Source organism: Montipora capricornis, chromosome 3 (assembly GCF_036669925.1).
Source record: "Montipora capricornis isolate CH-2021 chromosome 3, ASM3666992v2, whole genome shotgun sequence".
Classification (NCBI taxonomy): domain Eukaryota; kingdom Metazoa; phylum Cnidaria; class Anthozoa; order Scleractinia; family Acroporidae; genus Montipora; species Montipora capricornis.
In genome coordinates, this window is record NC_090885.1 from 75,569,850 (window position 1) to 75,596,177 (window position 26,328).

A 26,328-nucleotide genomic window follows, 5' to 3' on the forward strand; every position below is an offset into this window, starting at 1 on the left:
AAGGTAGATTACTGAAGTTTCTTAAGCTTTTTGCAATATATATTTTTAATTTTTGTTAATTCTTGTTAATCGGTTACGAGCCATGATGGCCGCACTACTTACAACGGAAATCGGGTACTTAACATCGTCTCTTAAAACATAGCTACTATACTAACTATGGTTAAAAATTGTACAGCCTTGATTTCATAGTTCTGTTATTTTGAAGGGCAAGAACTATCTTCCTCTAGTTTTCACGTGCCAAACGATGTTTCAGTTACTGTACTGGTGACAAAGAAAACTTGTCATTTCTTTAGGTGCTTCTTATGATTTCATTAAGAATGGGATTCAAAGATTTTCCAGGTCGCAAAAATCATTTTGCCTTATACAAGACAAAACATTTGACGAAAATAATTCTCCGCTCCTCGTGGCTGTTTTGAAACATTGTTTTCAATGTAAGTCCAGAGCATGAAAATATTACTTTAAGATGGGCTACATGTCGTTGCCTACTACTCACAGCTTTTAGAGCCCCGTGTAAAAAGCACCACTGTCCGCTTTTTAAAACAGAATATCCTTGAATCCACACATGGCTCCTTTTAGCCGAGAAAGGTTATCCGCAAAGCATAACAGATCTGCAACAGATCTGCAATGATATTCATCTTTCAATCAAACAACCAGATTTTCATTCCCTTAAATGGCAACTTTTACAAAGTCTCTTTTGCTTGCCGGAAAAGAAATCTATGTAAAAGATCGGTCGATATTTACAAGGGTGCTTGTCCGTTGAACAAGATCCGCTGAAAAATATAATTCTGGGTTGGTTTACCCTAATTAAAACGTAACCAGCAAGCCAATCATGAAAGATTTTTCATTAGTAATTTTGACAATATTTCATTGCATTGGGTTATGTTTCTGACGTCTAGCATGAGTTGTAATTTCTCATTTTCGAGTGTTGACAATTTCTTCGTCTCAGCTGTCTTTTTGTCTACCACAACATTCGCGGAATTTGGTGTCATCTTCAGGGATTCGATTCCCATTGCCTTTATCTTGAAACCCGTTATCGGTGCTCTTAAATGATCTTCCGGCATGAACGGAATGATGAGATAAATCCAGTAGTTGGAGAACCTTACGTTAAGATTTCCTGTTATTTTGACTGAAAAAAAAACTCATCCTACAAGACTTGAACGTTTCAAATCAATTCTTGGACCAGCTATATATCAGAGACGAGATTGTGGTCGACAATAGTTCGTTCACGGTCTTACTCCTGAACTCAGAGGGGAAAACTGTCTTGCTGAGATGTCCCAACAGGCGTGTGAGTGCGTTGTTTTTTTTTTCCTTTTAAGAGAAACTAAGAATTTAGATAAACAAATGATAGGAAAATAGCTTTTTCCGGTTTAACATCATTGAATTTGTGGGTGGGTAAATTGCTTTTTAAAAACTCGCAAGAACTTAATAACACGCCCCCCTGCGAGCAGAGCCTCCTTTTGCCTTTTACTGCACGAGGAGGAGAAAAGGAGGCCCTGCCTGAATGGCGTCAACTCTTCGAAGTCGCCGCATTTTCGAGAACGCCAAAAGAAAGCTTGCAGACCAAGCAAGGATAATAGATAACCTCTATCTGCTTCATTTTAAATGAGGACGCGATAGTTTTTGCTCAGCTTTAGTTTTCGGTGTTGGGGTCTTTTTGGTTTAGCTTCAATTTAGAGTAATATCGGAAAGTAAACAGATAGACTGAGTTTTGAATGAAAAGAAGAAGTTAGGAGAGATCTGGTCCTTCAATGAACCCAACATGATCTCGACTTATTGTCCCTGAATTTACGATTATCATTAATTTAGAGTATGTGTCGCAGGACCTGTGGTATGTGAATACATTCTTTAAAATCTTGATACTCCTGAGTGACTGGATTTGAACTCAGAGCTTCTTATTTGTAATTATTTTTTAAGCGTATCTGTGCAAATATTGTTGTGCAGAAACTGATTGCATATTATCGTATCGTTCAAAAGCCTGGAAAAGCGTGGATTACTAAAGCCAAGATTCTCGTAATTCCGTGAGATGCATACGCATCCACGGTATAAAATCAGTCGTGGTTTAATGGGTGTTAGAAATGGAATTCTCATGGGACAATTTCGGTATATTATTGGATTCTATTGGCTCTATTGAGATCCCTCGGGATGCAACGGTTCTGCTGTGTGATTTTATTGGCTTCTTCTTGGCAGTGACGTAGCGTGGCGCCACGTGCAACGATTTCGGCTGTACATTTGAGCAGAAGTTCTAGATCTGGGGTGTTGTTTGTTAATGTTAGCTTTTGTTGCAATTCTCTTGGGAGTGTCATTGAATATGTCTGTTTTAATTCTAATTTAGGTTTGGTTGATGAGCAAGCAATAAGTAGGGTCCAAGTATACGTCAGGATTCGTCCCTTAGGACAAAGTGACGTCAGAAACCCTGAAAGGAAAGGCGCAGTTAGTGTTGAGGATGAAGATGTCAGCCAGGTTACAAAGCCAAGTTACATCTGAAATGTTGATATATCCTAAATTAACACTGACCGTTTATGTATGTACGTAGAGAAAATGTTATCTACAAGAATAGTATGTTTCCGAAGGATTAAAGAGCACCTAAAGTCAAATATTTTTCGTTGATAAATCTCCCCAACCAAAGCAAACAGACACCATTGTCACCCAGTAAACTTGGCAGAACAAGCAGTGATTTGGACCCATGCACGACCGTGATGTGAGAGGCATGGATCTATTCTCGATTTTACGTCACAAAATACTTTGCATTCCTGTTTTCAAAGAAATTTTGCCTTGCAAATCACTTTTTGACGTAAAATCAAGAATAGATCCATGCCTCTCACGTCACGGTGGTGGATCCGAATCATTTGATAACTTAACTTTGCGCGTCTTGCCTTACAGATCATAAAAAGCAAATTTCGAGATAAGAATGGTAAAACATGTTTTCTTTTGGTGGGGAGATTGATATTGTCGACGAAAAATATTTGAGTTCAAGTGCACTTTATGGGATTTCACAATCGAGTTTGGGTGGTTGAAAGTCCAGAAGCAAACTTATTTGCGCCCTTCAAAGAAGGGGTGACCTTGTGCGTCAAGTTTGGCGACACAAAAAGATAGTTACACGAAGAGCAAAGCAAAACCATCTAAACTCAGGCCCGAGTGAACGCTTTTCTATTGCTTTGCCTCTTGTTTTAAACTGACACTTGTACCTTGCAAAAATTAAAACTTTGCGAGCACAAAAGCACTTTTGGAGGTCTTCACAACATTTTCGGGCTTCATGAGCGGAAGAAATCCCCTCTTGATTGGAATAGTTGTCAAGTTTTTTTATAATGAGACTTTAGGGGAATTCTAGTTAATCCGTTTGAAGTACTTCCTATATCTTACTTTTAAAACGGAATTTATATGTCGTCTCGATATTTGGTAAACACAAGCTTATTTTTTCGCCAAGGTTGTTTAATACGATCATCGCTTACGGGATTAAGATACTCGTTTTTAACCGCTTATTCAGCCTTCTCAAACTAGAGTTTATCTTAAATTTACCATTATAGCTTCATGTGGTGGATGGGAAAAAAGAAAAGAAATTTCAGTTTGATCATGTGTTGTCTCCGGATTCTACAAATGAAGAGGTAGGCAGTAAAACCATTCTTATTATGGCAGACGACGAGTTGAAAACGAGTTCGTAGATTGTGTGTATTTGCTATTATTTCAGTAGATGCATTAAACAGTCTGCAGCCAGGTATGTCATTTATTTGTAATTTAAAAGTGGCACGCGTAGCTGAGTTGGTTACTGCGGGGCTTAGAATCATCGAGGACTTCAGTGTCTTCCCTGCTTTCCTCGGGATCAAAATCTTTAGTCTTAACTAACCGTTAAACGAAGCTCTAACAGCGGGAGGGGACGAAAAAGGCGCGCACAGTCAGCTTCAAATCCTAGCTGGAAAATCGTGTGCAAGAAGGTACTCAGTTTTAGCCCGCCTAATCTGCCAAGCCTGTCGAACTGTTGCACAATCTATAAAAGCATCAGATGTCGAGAGTATTTGGAGTTTGATTTCATTTTGCTTTTCAACCCTCCTTTTTTATATGCCACCTTGTATCTTGTGTTGCTAGGTGTATCAGGTGGTTGGCAAACCACTTGTTGAGGCATCTATGACAGGCCTCAATAGCATCTTGATGGCATATGGACAAACTGGAGCGGGTAATAGACCATTTTTATTCACCATTACATCAACAAACTTGAAGTTGAACGCTTAACACTGGAGACAGGAAATTCCTCGGGACAGGGGCCCGTTTCTCGAAAGACCGGAAAACTTTTCGTTCTCGAAAAGCCATGTGTGAAATTGCCAACCACTTGTTTTGGAAAGCCGATCTTTTAACATGTTTTCAAGGTAACAAAAAGAAAAATAACTGTGAAGTTTGACGAATTAAATTCTCGCCGTTCTTGAGATACAAAGGGAATTGAAAACCCGAAAATGGTCCGTAAAGTTTGGGGACTTTCGAGAGACGGCCTCCAGGACTGTATGAGAGACAGGAACGTTCTTGATACCTGGGGAATTCACGAGCAAACGAAAATGTCCTCTTAGTCTTTCTTAGCCAAGCAGTGTACTCTACCCTCCCATTATCAAGAGAGTTAAGACAAGTTGCTTTACATTGTAGATATCTTTCTTTGCGTCTATCATGAAAGGAAAGGAAAGGAACTTTTGTCTAGTCGTCTATCACTGGCGCACTTATTGGGACACCGTAAACCATGAAATCAACAAATTTACGCAAATCAAATGTTGGTTTTTTAGAAGAGGGGAAAAACCGCAGTACCCAGAGAAAAGCCTCGGGGTGCACAGTAGAGAACCAACAAGCTCAACCCACATATGACGCCGAGTCTGGGAATCCAACCCGGGCCACATTTGTGGGAGGCGAGTACTCTCACCACTACGTCATCCCTGCACCCCTATTTTAACTCTAACTGGTTAAAAAGATAAGACTTGAAATTTGTATGTTAATTAATTAAAATAAAAATAATTAACCAAGTGTCGAAATTGCTCCGTCAGCTGGTCGGTCCCCTTTTGAAATGGCGCTAATGTCTAAAAAAAAAAAGTCACCCTTATATATAAAGCGATTAGCATTCAATAATTGTGATAAGTACCTACTTAAAGATGTTAAGTGGGAGGAGGTAGCTGTAAATCGAGTGGAATTCTCAGCTATAGTAATGTTCAAATAAAACTTCACCGGCTGGCGGCCATATAGGCACAGTGCTTTTGTGATTAAATAATTTTTATCGTCTCATACGCTTTCGTTATAGTTACGTTATTTGAATTAATGTAAACATAAAAATTAGAGACAAAGTTTCATTGGGGGCTTAGTTAATTGTACAAATGGCTCCTTATTCTCAACACCTAGCGCTTGTCCAGTAAGTGAGACATTTCCTCTCTTGGTCCTGCCCTTACAGGGAAAACACATACTCTGATGGCTCCAGATGGCTTGACCACCAGTGTGGTGTCTCATGTCTTTCGTCTCATCAGTAAAGATTCTGCTCATTCATATGCGGTGAGTATTCACCTCAGCCATGTACAAAGAGAATTAACCAAAATATAATTATTTTCTCCGTTTGAGAGGCTGCTAACAAAGGCAATGGTCGTACGTCTCCTTAAACACTATTTTAACTGGCTCGAATTATGTCTTACTTTTCATGGTTTGTTTGCAAAATCCCATGTTTGAAGTGTTCTACATCAACCAGTTGTCAGTTCCGTCGACCCTTAGCCTTTGGTTCTGCGACCATCGAACGAAACCGTGCAGAAATTGGATAATCGTGGAGGATGTTTTATGAGGCCCTCCCAGGGGTTTTGGGGAACAAGTGAACATGGTTAATTTCAACTGAGGAACAGCGAAAAAGAGCCAAAATTTCTTAGGGAATAGGGCCAGGGGAACATAAACAATTTTAGGGATCAAAAAGCTGGGAACAAGTTTGAAAGTAATTTCGGGAACAAGGGAACACAAGCAAATTTTTAAAGGGAACAAGTTTCCACCCCACCCCCACCCCCCTTCTTCAGTGATGGAGTTACTGGGATTTGCAATCTGTTCTTGTGAGGCTGGGTGGTTTTAAGAGCCATTTTCCGAGAAAATCGAAAATCGCAAGACACTCGTAAAAAAATCGATTCTTTTTTTCTTTTGCCAAAACATCCCTTTTAGTGACCTAATTCAAGAAAAAATAGTTTTGGGTTCAAGCGATTCATTGTACGGGAGAAATAACAAAAAGTTTGAAAAATCGATTTATTGCTGGTTTTTCGCGCTTAAAAACAACAGAATCCGACCTCAACTTCGAGAAAACAGTGAACGCATAAGAAACAACCCCTAACATCGAAACTTCAGTCGAATATTATTTCGTTCTTAATCTTTAAAGCCCTAAAAGAAAATTTGAAGAAATAAGTTTTTTACATTTACAATCGACAAGTTTAAAAAGGACATATTTGTATCTCTTGAAATGTTAGAAAATGAAAGCCAACTTTAACTGTTGAAAAAAGCCCTCTGGTATATGCCGCTACCTAGTAAAACCCATATAGAATAAAGCCTTGGCTATTAATGTAAATTACGGGAAAGTTTTAGCTCTGGAAATTAAATACAGCCCTGACACTGGAGTAAGCAATTTGAGAATTTCATTTAATAAAATGTATGCAAATTAGACGGCCCGCTGAAGGAATTCATACTAAACGCAAAGTTTAGTGCAAAAGGACTTCTTACTGTTGCTTGTAATATGTTTTTAAAGTGAAAATGTTATTTCTAGCTTTCAGCTGTGTTGGTGAGAGCCGTAAATAACTTTTTATATGACGACTGAAAAACGTTTGTTCAGCCACATTGCCGCAGCGAAATCATTGAGATCGCAACTTCGAACTGAAACTGTCATCGCTTGATGAAACTCCGTTACCACAATGGTAAAATAGTTTTCTTCAGGGGGAAAAAGCAGAATTAAAATGCATTCGAAACCGTTGACTTCGATTTTAAATTGGTTTAGTTAAGATTTCAAGCCACCACAAGGTCTTATGACTTCTACTGACCCACGAATCAGTTACATATGCCAAGGTCACGTTAGCAAACTGTCACGAAATACTCAATAGCTTCTGTTTTCGGTCTTTGTTTTGTTGGTAAAAAAATACATACACTTATTTCCCAAAATATTTCAAACACAAATGTTTCCTTAATAAGTTCGTTATTCCCGAATTTACCACCTTGCAACAATCCCTACAGCAAAATAAAAAAGCATAAAATTCAACTTTATAGCTTGCTATAGTTTTGTTTCGGATTTGGTTTTTATGATTTTTCCTCCGAAACCAGGATCCCTAGCCAGGTAACTAGAAATTCTCAGTTTCATTTAGAGCTTGTTTACAACACAACTTCAAACTTGAGTGTGCTTATCGCATCCTTGAAACCTTCGAGACCTCCTCAAAATTGTTGAAAAGCCTATTGAGGCTAATAATAATCTTTGAGTTAAATTTGACCAATTCACGGCGCGAGCGCGAGAAAAAGAGAACCACTCCGCAGGGCTGAATACGCGATGTGGAGTGTTATAAAATTCCACATTCTCGCGCGTAACGCTTTCTTTAGAGACCTCTAGAAGTGTTGTTTAGTGAAGATAAACAAAGTTATCTTTGGTTAACTCAGAGAACTTGCAGAAATACCTCCAGCCTGCATAACAGGCGCTTTATCAGGGGTACCCAACGACGGTTTCCCCTCGAATTACTTTGAAAAGACTTTTTAGGCTATCCAGAGTACTTTTAGATCTCTAGAAATGTTTTCTAAGGCCCTGTTTACATGGAGGGAGGGTAACCCTCCTAGAAGGGTTACCCTTCTAGAAGGGTCAATAGATAGCCCCCGTTTACATGTGAAGGGTTATCTCCGGGGCTATCTCTGCCTCTATCATTCCGGCTTGAATTAGTCACTCTTACCAGCATTGTTCGACGAAATAGTTCCCCAGGTCTATAACCACGCGAAGACATGTAATCTGATCACCCTAAACTTGACCCTCCCAGGAGGGTAACCCTACCTCGAGCGTTTACATGGCTTAAATAAACAAAAACATGACCCTCCTAGAAGGGTAACCCTAGCAAGCAGGTAGGGTTACCCTCCTCCTGGGGTAACCCTACCTCGCATGTAAACGAAACCGGGAACAACAATAGAGGAGGGTAACCCTCCTAGAAGGGTAACCCTTCCAGCAGGGTTACCCTCCCTCCATGTAAACAGGGCCTAAGTGGCGCTAAGAAATTTATATCTGTTCGGGCATCCTAGGGTAACTTGAGTCTTTTCGAAGTTACGAGGGCTTCAGTGTTATTTTCCCGAACATTTTAGCAGCAATTCAAAGTTTTCCGAAAGTGATAGTTTTTCGGTTCCTTTCTGCATTGCATTTTCGATTCCGAAAATTTTAAGCTTCCTTTCTCTACGAAAAATAACCTAACCTGGGGAGTGAAATGGGAAAAATGAACTTCAGAAAATCGGAGGGAATCTATTACATAAGCTTCGAAAATTGTGTACATGAATGGAACGGTCATCTAGAAATTTTTAGCCTTCCTCAAGCTATAGAAAATTCTAGGCAATGTTTGCTTCTCCGAACAGATATTTCGCAGGGTGCCCCTGCTTTATGAGCTAGGCTAGGCGAAAGCGTCATTTTGCGCGAGGCGCGAAACGCGACGAGGGGAGGAAAAAATAAAGCTTTATCTTTCTTTATCCCTCGTCTCGCGCTTCGCACTCGTTTCGCGCTTTGAGCAAATGCCGCGTTCGCCTCGCTTGGCTCACAAAGCACCTGTTATGCAGGCTAGAATACCTCTTCACATTTATAAGATAAGGTGTCATTGATTTGTTAGAGCGGGGAGAGACATTTATAACGTGCAAATAGTCACGAGCTGAAAGGTAACTGACTGATTTGTAACAAGGACTCAGCCTGACAAACAAGAAATGATCTCACTCTCCGAAAAGGAACGCTCTTTTAAACATAAACAAACTTCAAAAATAAGCAAAGAAAGCAAAACAATGAACAAAATAGATTTTTTCTTGACTTAGTTATTCCGGCGAGAACAAATGGTGAATGATTCACTTCTGGAAGCAGCCTCTGAGGAGAAGTGAGAACACCGTTTAGGCAGAACTCTACACTTTGTGTACTTTACCAGCCTGTTCATAGACTCTCTTCATTTTTAGATGCACGTATAAAAAAAAAGCGCGTTCCGCCCTCTCTCACGGGCAATCGCTTATCTTGTGCGCGCACCAAATAGTAAGTTGCGAAACACTTCGTGACAATATATGAATTTTATTCCAGGAGCATTTGACCTGGAAATGTTATATTAATATTGTTCCCAGAGTCGAATATTTCTACACTGATGATCTATAAACAGACGTAGGGTTGTACATTTTTTCATTGGGACAGCTGTAATTGTTTCTTAATCTGTTTACAATGTGTACGAAGTATAGTACGTACCGTCGTATGTGACAAGCTAGCGTGACCAACCTCTGCGCGTTTGTTAAATTGTGCGTCATATGATCTTGTTATCCCGTCTAGTATCTGATTTGTTCGCTCAATAAGAGGTCAGTAATACTCACCTTGTTAACTGTGTGGTTTGAGTAGTGGTTAATTTTCATCATTGTATGTTATTTTCGGACCAAAACATAATCGGGTTTCATTATTACAGAAGCGTCTGATGACGCGTAATAAGCACTGCGTGGGAAGTGTTTAGATAGCTCAAGTGCTGAAGTTGCTGGACAAATTTTGGTCAAAATCAGTTATGGATGAGTTGCCACAAAGAGATTGAGAGATGGATTTAACTTCTCTTACAACAAGCAATGGTAAGTCGTTCGTTCAACAAAACTTTGCGTTAAAAATATGAATTCATTTAGCGGGCCGTCTAATTTGCATACGTTTTATTTACTCAGATACTCAAATTGCTTACTTTAGTGTGAGAACTGTATTGGATTCCCAGAGCTAAAACTTTCCAGTAACTTAGTTCAATAGCCAAGGTTTTATTCTATATGGGTTTTACAAGGAAGCGGCATATACCAGAGGGCTTTTATAACAGTTAAAGTTCGCCTTCATTTATTAACATTTCCAGAGATACAAATTTGACCTTTTTAAACTTGTCGATTGTAATTGTTAAAAACTTTTTTCTTCAAATTTTCTTTCAGAAAATTAAAGAGTAGGTATGAAATAATCCTCGGCTGAAGTTTTGATGTTAGGGATTGTTTTTTATGCGTTCAACGTTTTCTCGAAGTTGCGGTCGGATTCCGTTGTTTTGAGTACGAAAAACCAGCAAAAAATCGATTTTTCAAACTTTTTGTAATTTCTCCCGTACAATGAATTGCTTGAACCCAAAACTATTTTTTCTTGAAATAGGGTACTAAAAGGAATGTTTTGGCAAAAGAAAAAAAAATTCGATTTTTTCACGAGTGTCTTGCGATTTTCGATTTTCTCGGAAAATGGCTCTTAAAGAACTGAACTTTTAGAGGTGAATAGGAGCAAGAGGGAACCCTCCTTTAATCTCTGGCTGAGCTTTATATAATCAGCTTTAGTGGGTTTTTTCAGTTCTTTTTTTCATCCTTTTTTTGCAGGTTTCCTGTTCTTACCTTCAGATCTATCAAGAACGAGTGTATGACTTATTAGCTCCTGACAGATCAGGACCGGAAGTCTTTCTAAGGGAACACCCGAAAAAAGGTAGGGTTTTTTTTATATAAATACTAAAAACTAAGGCAATTACTCTCAAAAACGACAGAAACAAGAGCAAATTAAAAATTAAAGGTATTCGTCTTTGTAGCCAAGCTTGTGCCCCTAGACAAAGAAAAGGCAGTCATTTTGTTCCCCAAACCAGTCCTCTGGGAAGCGAATTCTCTTTCATGTAAATGTTTTCTTTTGTTAGAGCTAAAATAAACCATATAGTACAAGTAACTTGCTCAATGCAACGACCGAGTTCTCAGACAACTTACAGCCTAGCCCATCTCTCCACTACGCTACAAGCGGACCTACAAGTGGAGTATTATTTCGGAGATGTTAACGTCGATTTTCTCTTGAATGGCAAGCCCCAATCTCTTCGCTATTGACCGTTCCCCAGCCCCAAAAGAAAGGGCTGTTCGCTGGATACCTCTGCAAAACTATACTTACGTTAACGCGTGCTGCGTCTTCTTTTCTCACATCAGAACAAAATTGATGAGAAACCGCAAATACTGTTTTTACTGTGTGAAAGACTCGAAAAAATGCAACTGTAACACAACCGGCAAATGAGCTGACAACGATGGCATTTTTGTCGATATTGGAGCCCGCGAGCCAAGCGGCGGAAAAGCCAGAAACTCAGCCCGTTTCCCTCACGACCTTGCTCTGTTGCTCGAGACGGAGATGGTGTCAATCAAAATCTTAGATGTGTCAAGTTGATCTCAAGTCGGTGCATGTCAATCAAAATTATAGATGCGCAAAGTCATGTCAATTATTTAACAATGCCATCTTAATTTACAGCCGTGTTTTTGCACCGAATAACCGGGCTCTCGACTTCATCGCAAGCTCTTATAATAGCTCTTCAAAACTTAGAAAACACGATTTTTAAGCGGTGCTGCCAACTGACTGGCTTGCATTCTTTGATTTGCATGCACTTTGGAGCCAACCGGTTACAGTTAAACGTTCAGAATTTTCATTACTGTTCAATGCACTTTGCCTAGTTAAGCGATTTCAGTTTTACAAAGCAGTTAACTTGCTTTTGCTTTTCACTGGCGGAAAAGTAGAGTGAAATTTCCGGTAATTGATTTTGACAAGATAAAAAAACACTTTAGGGCATCTCCTGCAGTTATCCCGTTGATTCTCCTTGCGACTGTTCTAACTTCCTAAACTATGACAAAATAAATTGAAAAGTAATCCAATATGTTATAAAATTAAAAGGCTCCCTCTTCCTTTATCGTTTTACACCGTGTAGGTGTTTATGTGGAAAACTTATCAGAATACTTCGTAAAGTCTCCTGAAGAGATTGGTAGATTATTGAAATCTGGAAAAAAGAAACTTGCCATTGCTGAGACAAAGATGAACAGGCAGTCAAGCAGGTTGGTAGTCGTCCGGAAGCCATTTAAAGCAAATGTTCCTGAAAGGCGCCACACTAAGAAATCCATACATTTAGTTATAGTAGCAGTAACAGTAGCAGCAGTAGTATTAAGTAGTAGTAGTAGTAGCAGCAGCAGCACTGAACAGTAGTAGTAGTAGTAGCAGCAGCAGCAGCAGCAGCAGCAGCAGTAGTAGTAGTAGTAGTAGTAGTAGTAGTAGTAGTAGTAGTAGTAGTAGTAGTAGTAGTAGTAGTAGTAGTAGTGGTAGTGGTAGTGGTAGTGGTAGTGGTAGTGGTAGTGGTAGTGGTAGTGGTAGTGGTAGTGGTAGTGGTAGTGGTAGTGGTGGTGGTGGTGGTGGTAGTAATAGTGGTAGTGGTAGTGGTAGTGGTAGTAGTAGTAGTGGTAGTAGTGGTGGTAGTAGTAGTGGTAGTAGTAGTAGTGGTAGTGGTGGTGGTGGCGGTAATGATTGAGTGAATTGTATGTGATCTTTATGTGACTACTCTTAACCTATTTACTTAATTTTTTTTCAGGTCCCACGCTGTGTGCCTTTTAAAAATAGAAAGACTCAGCGTCCCTCGGCGATATGGAGGTTTGATGAGGATGGTGATATTTTTGTAGTTTCATAAATTTAAATTTTGTGGATGACATTAATTTGCACCAAGAGAAAATAAAGGTGGAAGAGAGCTCATCTTCCATACATACCCTTTTCCATAGGTAATATGCCTCAAGTTATTTTTAGATCGACTCCCACGTTGTACATATCTCATCGAGATAGGCAACAGTCAATCATATGGCAGGAATGTGTTCTCTAAACGAGGGCTATCCACGCGGAACACATTCCCACCATATGAATGGCTGTTACCTAATTCCCTTGGGATATGTACAGCGTGGGAGTCCATCTAAAAATAAATTGACATATTACCTATGTAAAAGGGTATATAGGGGGGATGAGCTCTCTTCCACCTTTATTTTCTCTTGCTTGCACCTAACGATGAATTTCAATCAGACATTCCGCATATTTACCCCGTTTAAGGATGGTGCCTACTATTGTTACTGCGCATTTGTTCTGCACATCTCAAGATATTCGGATTTCCTGTAGGTGGTGCTTATTAATACAGGGATATTTTTGCGCAGAGAAAGCAGAACTTAGCAAGTGCTTTTGGTATCCAAAAAGAAAATTGGGGATAGCCATGCATTTTTCAGAGATAATGAAGCTTCAATTTGGAAAAGAACGCCATACATTGCTTTGTATTTTAAAGCTCTTTATAAACATTGCTGATTAATTATCTTCGAAAAATGCGTGGTTACCCCCAAATTTCCTTTTGGTTTTCAATACCATTTCTTCAGTAAAATGCGCAAAAATACCTTTGAATTAGTAGGCACCGTCCTTAAATCAGCCCAAATTCTGAGTAGTCACACTACACACAATGAATGTTGGTCGAATTGTAACAAACAAGACTAAAGTGGTCGACACAGTTGAAGTTGAACGTCGACTGATGGGTTTCCTCGAATAACTAAATGATATATTTCGTTGCCTCCTGACTTGTTTGTATAACCAACAACTTCCGAAAACGATATTTATGAGGTTCTTTTTTTACTGCATCCCTATTTTCTAGGCATAGCTGACTCTTCCAGCAGTTATGAGTCTTCTTATATGTCTGGCACGTCAGACGCGGAGTTCTCAAGTGACAGCGGATCCATGGAAGCCTTTGGCTCTTATCAATGCAGTGTAAGTTGGCGATATTACTCCACAGCGACGGACGGCATTTGACAGTAGGGGAATGTTCTCCCTCAAATTTTCAAATAAATCATCTTTAAGGTAATAAACACTTTAATTTTTGGACTAAATAAATATTCGCCGTTTCATCCGGGGTACTCGTACAAAAATTATTGACATCCTCGATTTTCTATGTATATTTCTATTTGTCTTTACCATTGCAAAAGTCCGAGCAAAGAGAGATCTGGGGTTCGCTAGGGTTATGACGTCATTTCAAGACTGATTTAAATCGCGGTATCGTTTACTTATGTTAAGTCAGCCAACTTGTTTTCTAACAATGCAAAACTTGGCTTCTCTCTTGGCGGGATAGACCACAGAAAATCAGGGTTTTTTAAAACTAAATCCAAAAGCTTTTGCAAAGTCAGACTTTGGAAAACTTGTTTACTTTTTTTTATTTTTTACAACAAAAGGAATTTAGGGAGTAGTTGTACTTTAAGTTTCTCGTCGCGTACACGAAGCCTTTCATGATAGGAGAGGAGGAATGGCAACAGCTGTTTCCATGATCACAGATAGTCGGGAAAGCTAATCGCGGAACAACATCATCTCTTCTCTAAATTAATCATTAATTCTTAGTTTGCTTTCAATTTACTATTATCGTTAATTTAGGACACTGTTTCCCAGGACTTGTGGTAGCAGAGAAAATAAGGAAATCAAAAAAATCATATCCGTGAATTGCATTCGAACCTGGTGCTTCTACTCTATAGGAACCGCTTCTTTCCGCTCCAATCACCACTAAAGATCAAGACACCGCGTTCTCAAAAAAACATTTATCTAAGTCTGCCATAGAATATCGAATCTTATCACATCTTCCCCCGCATACGGTCTTGGAAAGTCATTTGTGGCAGAATCGCTCATTGTATTACTCTGGCCCCAGTAGTTCGAAGAGTGGATAGCGCTATGCAATGGATAAATCACTGCGTACCGTTTAACAAAATGGGAACCGCAGAGGACATGTACAGTACCGAAATATGTGAACAAAGGAGGCAAAAGTTTTAATTCTTAAGTTTTTTTTTTAGTTTTGTCATCATCATATTTTGAATCTTTATAATTTAGGAAGACGACGAGCTATTGGAAAGGATCACGACTCAAACACGAGGACTGGCCGCCATCAGAGGAAAACTTTACGTGTACGTTAACGCATTTAGATATAAAACGCTAAATAATTAGTAATGTGAATATTGATAATATACAGTATTGGTAAAAAAAAACATTTCGACGTTTCGACGTTAGCTGAACGTCATTAGCAAGTCAAAATTATTTTTAAATTGCAAACTATAAATACTTAAAGAACAATATGGCTTTGATGAACAAAACGATGTTTTTGAATTCGAAGTTCATATTTAATCAAGACATGTCTCGGATGAAACATCATCCATCGTCAGTTGTACAATGAAAGAATAAAGTGAAGGAATAAAGTGAACAATGAAGGAATAAAGTGAAGTTGTGCACTGAGTAGTGTAACAAAGTGAGATATAACATGAATAATTAAGGATGAAGGCGAGAAACATGTCTTCATTAAATATGAACTTCAAAAACATCGTTTGGTTCATCAAAGCGATATCTTACTTTGTGCTGCTATGAAGCCTTGGTAACATTTTAAAGAACAATAGTAAATAAGAAGCCTGTATAGTGAAAGAAAGGAACAATAAAAATTAAACGAAAAGTTTGGCACGCATGGAGTCCGTCTGGATATTCAAATTAGGCTTGAGACTCTTAATGAGGAGCATTTCATACACTAAGCAATCAAATTTGCCCTGGCACTTTCAAATTGGCATTCTTTCAAAAGAGCTTTACTGCAGTGAGCTTGCAAAGAATGTCGACCAATTGCCGAATTTTTGTGTTCAGCAATGCGTTGGTGAAGGTGTCGGGCTGTATACCCAACGCAATCTGCATCAAACAGACCACATTTAACAGCACAGCACACTGCTGATTCACAACTGATGACTTGATTTCTTTGGGTTTAAGATTTTGCCCCAATTTTTTGCTCGCGAAACCGGTTGTACTGTAACACCAATCTTATGACTAAGATCGCGTACGTATTGGCAGCCACTTGATCTTTGAATGGGAGACTAATTCTCACTGTGCCACTATTATTGTTAATGGTATAATTAATTAGGCCAACCGGATAGTCAAGGCGACTGAATACAGAAAGCAATTTGTTACATATTCTGTATATTAAAAGCCACAGTTGTAGAAGATAGGACATGGGCAAGATGTAACATTGTCTTTAACTAAGAGACATATAGTAGCGTTTATCAGTATGCATGACTGTGAAAGTGTAAAAGCAACCCAGTGTTTGTTGGTTTTCTGTATACTTGACTTTCAAGTTTAGGTCCATGTCAATATCAATAAAAGGGCTCTTACTTTCCACGGGAAGCTCCATCTTAAAAGATAAACTGGAATGTAAGCCATTCAGAGTGGTTAGGATACTCAATCATCCAAGTCGCAGCTCTTTAGTACAAAGTACTCTATACTAAACTTACAAAAAGGCTTTTTCGCGTGTTGGTATCAAAATTTGGTATAAGATACCGAATGAATTTAAATCATTATCAAAAAATTCTTTAAAAAAACAAATGAAAAAGTATATTTTCAGATTCTGGGTAATGAAAATTCTTATCTTGATGTCGAAAATATTACCTCGATCCAAACTCAAAGACTGTACAATTAAAACTAATTGATCCAATTGCTTTAGTACATAATCTTCTCCTATACTTTATTGATACATTATGCAGATATTGATGTCTTTACCAGTTATGCTTCTCCTTGTAATTTAATAATGTTTAACTCTTATTACTTTTTTTCCTTACTTACTGATGTAACAAAGTACGTTGATGATTGACCCGCCTCGAATAGCAAATCTGCCACCTGCGGGTCAACATGAACTTTCCTTAATTTTTGTAATGATTAAATAAAATAAAAGTGTGTAAACCAATCATCGTCGAAAGCTTTGTTGACCAATTTTGATAGTCTCATCCAAATGCACATTAGTGAAAATGGAGGTGACGTAGTGAAAAGGGCGGTGACGTCGTAGGAGACCAAGATGTCTTCCTCATTGATAGAATACGAGCGGATGAGATCAGGCTCCTTATCAACTATTGTTCTTTTAGTATTTATATGAAATGCTCCTCATTAAGAGTCTCAAGCCTAATTTGAATATCTAGACGGACTCCATTCGTGCCAAACTTTTAGTTTAATTTTCATTGTTCCTTTCTTTCACTATACAGGCTTCTTATTTACCATACATAGTTTGCAATTTTCAAATAATTTTGACTTGCTAATGATGTTCAGCTAACGTCGTCGTTTTTAAGAATGTTTAGATAAGTTTTATCGCAGTTTTTTTATAGTTAAATCCAAAATCACTTCTTCTTCGTATATATTAATGACCTCGAGCAAATCAGACCGGCCGAAGCGAGTGCTTTACTTACTGTCAGAAGCCAAGTAAAATTAGAGTACTCAAAGTCAGACGTCAGTTCATCTTGAGAGTCAGAGTAATACTGAGGTATTACTGATTATACTGAATAGGGAGCATTTTTGTGCATTTCTTTGCCGCACTCTGCAAAACGACGAGGGGAAATGACCAATTTAAAGTTCTGACGAGTTTGACAACGTGAGCACTAGAACACAACAGTTAACCTTTCAGTCTCTCCAATATTTTTTCTCCCATATTGTACATAGTGAATACGGTGGAATAATCGCGAAATGTTTACGAAAGAGCAAAGCTATATTTTGAAGTGACGTTTTCGTTGCTGTTTCCAAAATCAACTCAGTCCAGTATTGGCGGAGACTTAAGCCGATGATACACAGTTCAACATCTTGCAACATTTGTTGCTCAACAAATGTTGAACAATGTTGCACAAACGTGTTGAACGGAATAGAACTGTCTCTATTTTCGTTCAACATCGTTCAACAACATTCAACATGACACGACACACTGTCAGTCAACATTTGTTGAACAAGAGCTGCAACATTTGTTGATCAACAAATGTTGAACCGTGTATCATCGGCTTTAGAGCTTGCTCGCAGGGTAGCGGAGACTTCGCCACATTAATACAGTAAAAAAATTAACTTACGCTTAGTTCTTTATTTCAAAGCTTACAATTTTTTCGAGACTTGTTATAGCGTCTTTCTTTCTGCTTGGATCCCTTGACACAATAAAGGGACACGAGCACTTTTTTGTAGAAAATTTCAAAAAATAAGAATGATAATAAGATGTAAAGGATAACTTATCTTATATCTCAAGTACTTGTTTTCTTTAAAAATACCCTGGTAGTCGCTTACGAATAGCTGTCGGCTGTATTTGATAGAATGCCATAAAAACAAGACGTTTGTGGCGGCAAAAATCAAAGACACAATGATCTTCTATCTATATTTATCATCAATGTTTGACTCGGTTGAGTCTCGCCCTGAAAAGGAATGTCGGTGTTACAGACCAAACACTGCTATATCTTCAAGCATTGGTTTCCGGGTCAACCACCAGCTCAATTAACATCACTAATTTCCCAATTCAATATCGGTTGTGTTGGTGTCATATTGAGCCCCCATCCTAATGGTGTGTGATACCTTGGCGCTTTTGAGCTCTCGTACGACCGACAAGATCACTATGAACTGCAATCACTTCGTGACAGTAGCGACATCTCTCACTACAAGACCAATGTTTGTTAGTAAATTAATTATATGCTTTGTTGTGCAAGATACGCGATACTTTAGCAGCGTTTCAATCCCCTGACATTTTTTACATTTCTAAACCCGGTTTTCTCATCGGTGCGCAGATGTGATTTGGCGGGAAGCGAGCGGGTCAAGAAAACGAAAGCTGAAGGAGAGCGCCTCCAGGAAGCACAGAGCATTAATTCTTCGCTTTTGGCGTTGGGGTATGTATTAATAACTGAACCTGATACTTCAGTATTCATTCACAGTCATAATCCCACTTGAGGTCCACGCGGTGGATCAAGCCCTCCGTGAGAAGAGTTATGATAGGCCTCTCTCTCTAGCTGGCGCGGAACTCATTAAACTTACGACTTAAATCGTCTTCACAAGGTTCATTCTTAAACTTAACCAACTGCTTTACCTGTTTTTTTAGCTTATTAATTAGCTAGTTAAAGGCGTGTGCTTTTGTATGAGCCAATTTTATTTCTTGCTTTCAATGGTAAGACCTTTACAAGAAAACTATTGATTTTCTATGAGCGAAAGATCGTCCACTTAAAATATAGAACCCTCAAGCATTTACAACTGCTTAGCTTCAAATATTTTGTTTTCATTCATTGCTTGTCATTATTGTACACAAATGTCACTAAATTTTAATTTTCTAAGGAGCATTTTGAGCGGGAGCTCGAGTTAAAGTTGGTAAATTAAATTTTTGATGGCCGCTCAGTGTAAAGTCTTCGATTTTGCAACTGTTCTTTGTTTGCAAATGATAATCATTTTATTAATAAAACGTCGTGAAAGGTCGCAAATCAGTCAGTCATGAAGATTAAATCAAATTAAAATTAATATTGAACTCTGTAAAGACAGTCTACTTGCATACTGAGTCGGATCCTTCTTCAAGACGAACTCAGTCAGGAAACTTGAGTTTTAGAAACATCTCGAGCCTCAAATTTCAATTTTTATTACTTCATTTTCTGAAAGCAGAGATAGAGATGTCTTGATGTTTAAAAGGGGTTATCTAAATTGTCACAACCAAATAAATCTTACTTAATTATAAATATTGTAGAACTGCTCTCGAAGGAAAGAACCTTTCGTCAAAGTCATGATCAACGGGGTTGCATGGGAAACATTTGTTACAACTTTAATTGCTACAAAGTTAACGAAGCATTTCGTTTCAATTTGAACGGTATTTTGCGGCTTTTTCTTGAGCTTCAATTTAAATGTTTACATTCTTGTCAGTCTTGAAACTATGGATTATTCCATTGGCGTTGATTGTAATCTTCCAATAAGTAATTTTTTCTATTTTCGTCCCTTATTTTGGGAAAAGGGCAAAGGGCAGCCTAAAGAGTACACAAAAATGATTAGTCAACGTTTATCGACCGAAACAAATATCTTTCCATTCCTTCATTTCGTTTCAGCAATTTAATCGTTCCACTCCACCCAGTTGTCCATTTGTTAGAAAATTTCACTATTCAGAAGTGCATTGTGGGAACAAAAGACTAAAGCACAGCCATTAGACAGAAATATAACTTAGGAAAAAATTGCTTTTTCGTTCTCATAATTGTCAAGAAGACAGCGTGTAATTTCTAGTTTTTAGAAAAATCGGATAGCTCAGTGCATGCGTGGCCATATACAGTGACCAAAAAAGTAGCTTTCCTTGTTACACCACTGGCCGGGCTTAACACTTTAGTACATTTCTGCCCTGACTCGTACAGCAACTTGTAATAGCCATATTTAACGTTTTTTTGGAAAACGGTCAGTGAGTGACGACACAATTTCATTCTCTTTTCTAATTTAAACGCCCTTTACACACGCATAATATTTGGAGTGCGACCCAGTGGTTAGGGCGCTTGACTTGAGATCCCGCGGGATCCCGGGTTCAAGATACGCTCTGACCACTGGTTGAATTTTTTCCTGGTAACCCCTGGTTCAACTTCTCAGCTGCGCTTGTGAATAGCCAACTAGCTTGCCTCCGACCGTTTGGGATTCTTAACAGTTTTTGTTGAATGTTCTGTTCTGTCGTGATCATTGTGTTTCATTGGCCCTGAAAAGCCCCTATGTGGGGAGTGGTCAATTCAGTATGTATATGTGTGAGTGCCGAGCACACCTCTCGCTGGAGATTTGCTCAGCACCCCTGCAGTTTCTGGCACGGATGCCTAATATGCGTTATGTTTGTTCTTTTTACATAAAAAATTTACCATGCTGTGCCGTGCCGTGCCGTGCCGTGCCGTGCTAGGTACGGTACCGTGATTTCGGAGTGCCGTGCCAGGTTTTTGTGCTAGTTTAAGCCATGGGCTTCAAGCGCCCCTTCATACCTGTTGAAAAGGTTGCATCACGAGACCCTTCGCATCCCACTAGTGACCAGCAAGTAAATTCTCCTCATAATTTCAATGAAGAGTCAGTCGGACAGGTATTGAGAATGAAGATAAGGTGTGATGTTGATATGACACCAAATTCGCATGACTACCCAAAAAAGAAATCTTTGGTACTAGTTAGAAGAATGAACATTTCAATCTTGGTAATGAAAGGGTTAAGTGACGTTCATAACTGCGATGATTGAAAATCTTAACATGAAACTGAATGGTTATTTACGGCAACACGAATATACAATTTCAAATGAAAATCACGTTCCCTTTTGCCGTCTTCGTTGCGTATATGTTTCTACTGCCTTTTCTCAGTAATGTGATTCAGGCTTTGGCTGAGGGAAAGAAACGCCATATTCCGTACAGAAATTCAACGTTAACCAGGCTCCTGCAAGATGGACTGGACGGAAACTCCAAAACTAGCTTAATTGTAAGTACTTTATAGATTGCTGCGATTTCTAGTTTTCTTTGTGTAAACGATTCTGAGAATGTCAGAGTGAAGTCTTCAACGCTCTCTAAGAATTGAAATGCACTGAATTGGCGTGCTTTGCATATCAATATTTCAATCATCGCTCCACAGCGGCTTTAACAGGATATGGCTGTTATGGTGGCATCCCAAGCAAATCCTGCTGTTTATTAGTACAAATAGGGTAAGGTAAAGTCCGCTACGAGCCTAGAAGGCCCACCAGGCCGGCGCTTATCTCCTTCTGTAGCATGGAGCGACTAGGAGTATTTCTACTCCCCCCTGGATGGGATGCTAGTCCATCGCAGGGTTACCGACAGCATTAAATTCACCGGTACCCATTTATACACACTGGGTGGAGAGAGGCACCGTGAGAGTAAAGTGTCTTGCCCAAGAGCACAACACAATGTCCCCGGCCAAGACCCGAACCCGGACCACTCGATCCGGAGTAGAGCACACTGACCATTAGGCCACCGCCCCTCTCAAGCACAAATACTTCGCTTTCAATTGGAATATCTCAAGACGTGGGAAATAAAGCTTGCTGTTGTTAGTGTTTTTGGAAATTAAATTCTATTCATAGGTAATAGTTTCTTTTGTTCATGCGAGTGAGCAAATGCCAAGCCATGTAGTTAACTTTCCTGTAGACTTCTCTTGGTCAATTATGTACCTCTTTAGCTCTCTTTAGCTTTTATATAAGTTAATTCTCCCATTTTAGATCAATATGTCATAGTTTCATAAGCTTTCATATGGGTCGTTTCTTTATGTTTTTTTTTTCGCTACCGTGTGAATGGTCTACGTTTTTACATCATGATTTCCATAACTTCAAGACATTTACTGTAATGCAATAAAAAAATATTAGAAAGATTTGATGGCTTGAGTCATCTTTCGGTATGACACGTGGCATGAGTCAATATAATTTGTTGTAGCGTTTTCCAATATTGTTCTTTTACGTTGACAATTTAACTGGTAGCTACAGTTTCAATTGACCTCAAAGAAAAAAAAAACTATTCTCCAGAGTACGCTCAAGCTAAAGTGGTCTTATAGCTTAGCAAGCTCAAACCTCCCCTGAAAGAAAGCTTCAAATTTTTCCCAACAAACCAAATCTTCAGCTAATGCATCGTTCTTCCTCGTTAGGTCTGTGTTTCTCCTTCCGTTCGAGACGTCAACGAGACCCTTTGCAGCCTAAAGTTTGGTCTGCGAGCAATGAAAGTTCATAATGTTACGCACGTGAATGTGGAGGTACGTTACTGAACGAAAAATGGAGTGGAAGTTTTTATTTTGGAGAAGGGAGTTAGGGACCAAGTGTCTGTTTAGGCTTTTACAATTCAGTGGGTATAATATGATCAACCTTCACTCAATCCCAACAAAACCAAAAAATTCGATGCTGTGTACGTGTAGTTGCCGATGTAACGGGGTGGCATTTGTAGCATTGATGCATGATGGTATAGTTGGTACACTTGCGGACGCAGGGGCACCCAACGAATCTGTTCCTCACATTATCTGTTCCCCAGAGGAATCTTGCTGGCTGGCAAAAATACAGGTGTTTCGATGAGCTGGCTGGGAAATTTACTATTGATAGAGGTTTTGCCTGGGAATTACTGACTTTTTCTAGCATTTCAACCCGAGCTGGCTGTAGAAACTCTGAAGACTGAGGACGACCAAAAAAAAAAAAAACCCCTTTCCTCTCCCAGAGAGTAGTCACAAACATACGACGGCTGGTCAGAGTGATTGCGCTTGCGGAAAAAACCCTTTTTTGTCCCGGTTTTGTCGCTTTTGTTTGGTCGTTTCGGATCGAGGGATTTGAAAGCGCGCGGAATTCCTGGCTGGGAAATAAATTTGATCAGCTGGCTGGGAAACCAACCAATTTTATCTAGCTGGCTGAGAAATTTCTTGTGTGTCTTGCTGGGAAAAAGGAACAGATAATGTTTTCCCAGCAACACTGAAAAACACCTGAAAACGCCTTAATAACATTTATTTTCATTAACTGGGGTATAATACTACATTTTACAACAAATTGGTCGTTGGGTGCCCCTGCGGACGGTGAGCGAAGCGGAGTATGAACATTATGTAACTGGTTTGTCCAAAGAAATAACGCCTTGAGTTTATATAGCGTGCGGCTGAGTATCTCTACAAAATTGATGTTTTTACTTTTTCCTTGCATTGGTTCCAACGTGGTGCCTTGCGGCATCTTCCATTCTCCGATGAGCTTTTGAATCGAAAACCACGATCTGTTGACAGTATTTTCTGACCCCCTTTTACAAGTTTGCCGGCAAGAAAAAATAGCGCAAAGAGACAGCAAGGTTTCATGTCTGGAAGTTTCTTCGTTTGAGTTGTTACCCGAAATAAACCCGATGTTACGCGAAATAAGCCCGAAAGGTCTCGGGGTTTTTCGAAAAAACGCAAGGCCTAGCGTTGCAAACAAGATAACAAAGGTTATTGGAATATAACCTTGGTTTCATATCATCAGTCGGCATTCAGCAAACTAATAATAAATGTAAACACGCAATATTTGCCATGTCTGGCACGCAACCTCTGATCAGAAGCATCCCTATCGTAATTGTCCAGCATCTAATATAAATACCTTTGCGAAAACTTTCAACAGTCATCTTCTTTGTTGTTACACCATGGAATCGCGTGATGCTTTCAATGCTTATTTATTTAATTAGTCGTTTTAAACGTTCTTTAGTGATGAAACGGATAGATTTTCAGACAATAGCTCGTTTCTGCAAATGACAGATTGAATGCAATCAATACAATATACATAATTTCTCGACCATATCAAAATCTGTTATAGTCATTATTTCAACAACTGAAAACAACGAAACTCCTTTTTGAAGTTTATACTATACTAGGTACCTTTTGCGTAAGCAGACAAAAACTCTTACCGTTGAAGCATATTATTCTTACAGCGACTTAGATTAAGAATAGAATTGCTTACGTTTTCTGTGGCTTGTTATATACTCAACGGAATATCGCGTTTATGACTGGCCAATGGCGAATGCATGACTACAATCTTGGACAAAATAAAATGAAAAATTAGTACCCCCTCCCCCCAAAATCAATGATGAATCCGCGCGCAAGTTGAAGCCCGCCGGACTGGATCTAGCATGGAATGGAGGCTAATGCGGGCAAACTTTTAAAATGCAAATTAATTTGCCCGCATTAGCCTCCATTTCATGCTAGATCCAGTCCAACCGTTAGAATACGAAACTATTGGGAGGAGGGGTGATCTTCATTTTCCATTTGAAATGTCCGAGATATGCTATTTCTGACAGTTGTAGCCTGCGAAATTGGCAGAAATAGATATTTTGACGGCACGGACCAGAGGACTGGGTCTGGTGGGGATTATGGGTAATTTGTCGTACAAATAGTGATCCCTAAGGGATTTGAATCAGTCTAGGTTCAGCTTTCTTCGCCTACTTTTTTGTTAAATTTTCCCCTTAACCTCCATAGGGTAGTGGCACTTGCATAGGGTTTGGAGAATACGTTCCCTCATTCCCGACGGGTTTTGGGTTTTCGTATCCGGCAGGTGCCCAGTGTACTTTTCCTTTAACAAGTTTTTAGGAGGTCAGTACCATTAAGTATGCTTACGTATTGTTATGCTAGAGCGGAGTTTGTATGCAAATGGTAAGCAAAATAAACCGGCTTGTGGCGCTTGCTTTCCTACATGCCAATGTATCTACACACTTGTGTTGTGATTGAGTTAGTCGTGTTGTGTCTGATTGGATAGTGGAGTCAAAATTGTAGGTTATTGACAGCAATAAGGAAGGTGCTATGGAAACACAACAAGGGAGTAATTTTGTTTAATTTATATATATAGTAAATAAAATATCGTATGAACACGCTTCTTTCATTAGGGTAATTCTCTCGAAAATGACGTACTATCCAGATTGTTTTTAAACTTGGCACAATTGATATTCATACACAGGACTTTGAAAAAATGCAATAAAAAGATGGGGTGCTTGTTTTCGCGCTGTATGCCCTTTATTTTTAAGTGTTTTTTACCGAATTACGCGAGACGCGTTCTAAACTAGATCAACCGGAAAAATTGTTGTCATGTAGCAAAAGCTATTGAGTGTTACTGAAAACTTGAACTTTTTTGTTTGTCCGGGATATAATCTCAAATTGCTTAACTTTGCAAAGAAATGTAAATGTCTGGCTCCAAATGCAATTTCGCGTCATTTATATGTAAATACTACAACTTCTACTATGTTTTCCGTTTACCTATTACGATTAAATAAAACCATTTAAAATGGGGGTCACGGCGCTCGTTTCTTCGCAACACTATGACAATGCATGGCAAAGGGGTAATTTGGCCTTCAAAATGATCATTTTCCGGGAAAGGACTGGGGCGAGTTCCAAAACAACACCTCATTAAGCGAGAAGAGTTATCATGATTGCCCTTAAAAGCTCTTGAACAGCAAAAGCGGCCTTTATTGCCTCTCTTCAGATGGCCGGGGTGAAACGCCGCCATCTACGAGTTGCAATGTAATGCGCAGTATGAAATGCGCGTTGCAAAACAAGGTAATCACCTTAAGGACGGTGCCTATTATTGTTATTGCGCATACGTTCTGCGCACCTCGATTTCCTATCGGTGATGCTTACTAATACAGAGATATTTTTGCGCGGTTTAAAACTATCCGGAGAAAGTACATCTTAGTAATTAAAAACTGTCCTTGGTATCCAAAAAGAAAACTGGGGGTAACCATGCATTTTTGAGAGATAATTAACCTTCAATTTGAGAAAGAACGCCATACATTGCTTTGTATTTTAAAGCTTTTTACAAATATTATTCATCAATTGTCTTTGAAAAATGCGTGGTTTTAAAGCTTTTTACAAATATTATTCATCAATTATCTTTGAAAAATGCGTGGTTACCCCCAATTTTCTTTTTGGATTTCAATAACACTTGTTAAGATCTACATGTCCTGCATAATCACACACTGGGGAAAAAATATCTTTAATTAGTAGGCACCGTCCTTAAGTCAGAACAGTTGTCCAGATGTTTTCATTTTAACGTTCGAAGAACATCCAAGCTTTGAAAACTTAATACAAATATAAATTAATAT

The 26,328-nt window shown here is 38.9% G+C and overlaps 1 protein-coding gene across 1 annotated transcript in view; it reads left to right on the forward strand.

The window, feature by feature from the left end:
• LOC138044152 (uncharacterized) overlaps positions 1 to 26,328 on the forward strand; it is a 54,740-nt gene that overhangs the window by 318 nt on the left and 28,094 nt on the right. The window contains exons 1-13 of the mRNA XM_068890828.1: positions 1 to 3; positions 2,333 to 2,460; positions 3,525 to 3,602; positions 4,081 to 4,168; positions 5,414 to 5,511; positions 10,549 to 10,651; positions 11,895 to 12,018; positions 12,546 to 12,604; positions 13,632 to 13,744; positions 14,846 to 14,919; positions 18,562 to 18,660; positions 21,112 to 21,226; positions 22,394 to 22,498. The exon at positions 1 to 3 is cut by the window's left edge and continues 318 nt beyond it. Coding sequence (XP_068746929.1) covers positions 1 to 3; positions 2,333 to 2,460; positions 3,525 to 3,602; positions 4,081 to 4,168; positions 5,414 to 5,511; positions 10,549 to 10,651; positions 11,895 to 12,018; positions 12,546 to 12,604; positions 13,632 to 13,744; positions 14,846 to 14,919; positions 18,562 to 18,660; positions 21,112 to 21,226; positions 22,394 to 22,498 — 1,187 coding nt within the window. The remainder of the gene's footprint in view (positions 4 to 2,332; positions 2,461 to 3,524; positions 3,603 to 4,080; positions 4,169 to 5,413; positions 5,512 to 10,548; positions 10,652 to 11,894; positions 12,019 to 12,545; positions 12,605 to 13,631; positions 13,745 to 14,845; positions 14,920 to 18,561; positions 18,661 to 21,111; positions 21,227 to 22,393; positions 22,499 to 26,328) is intronic.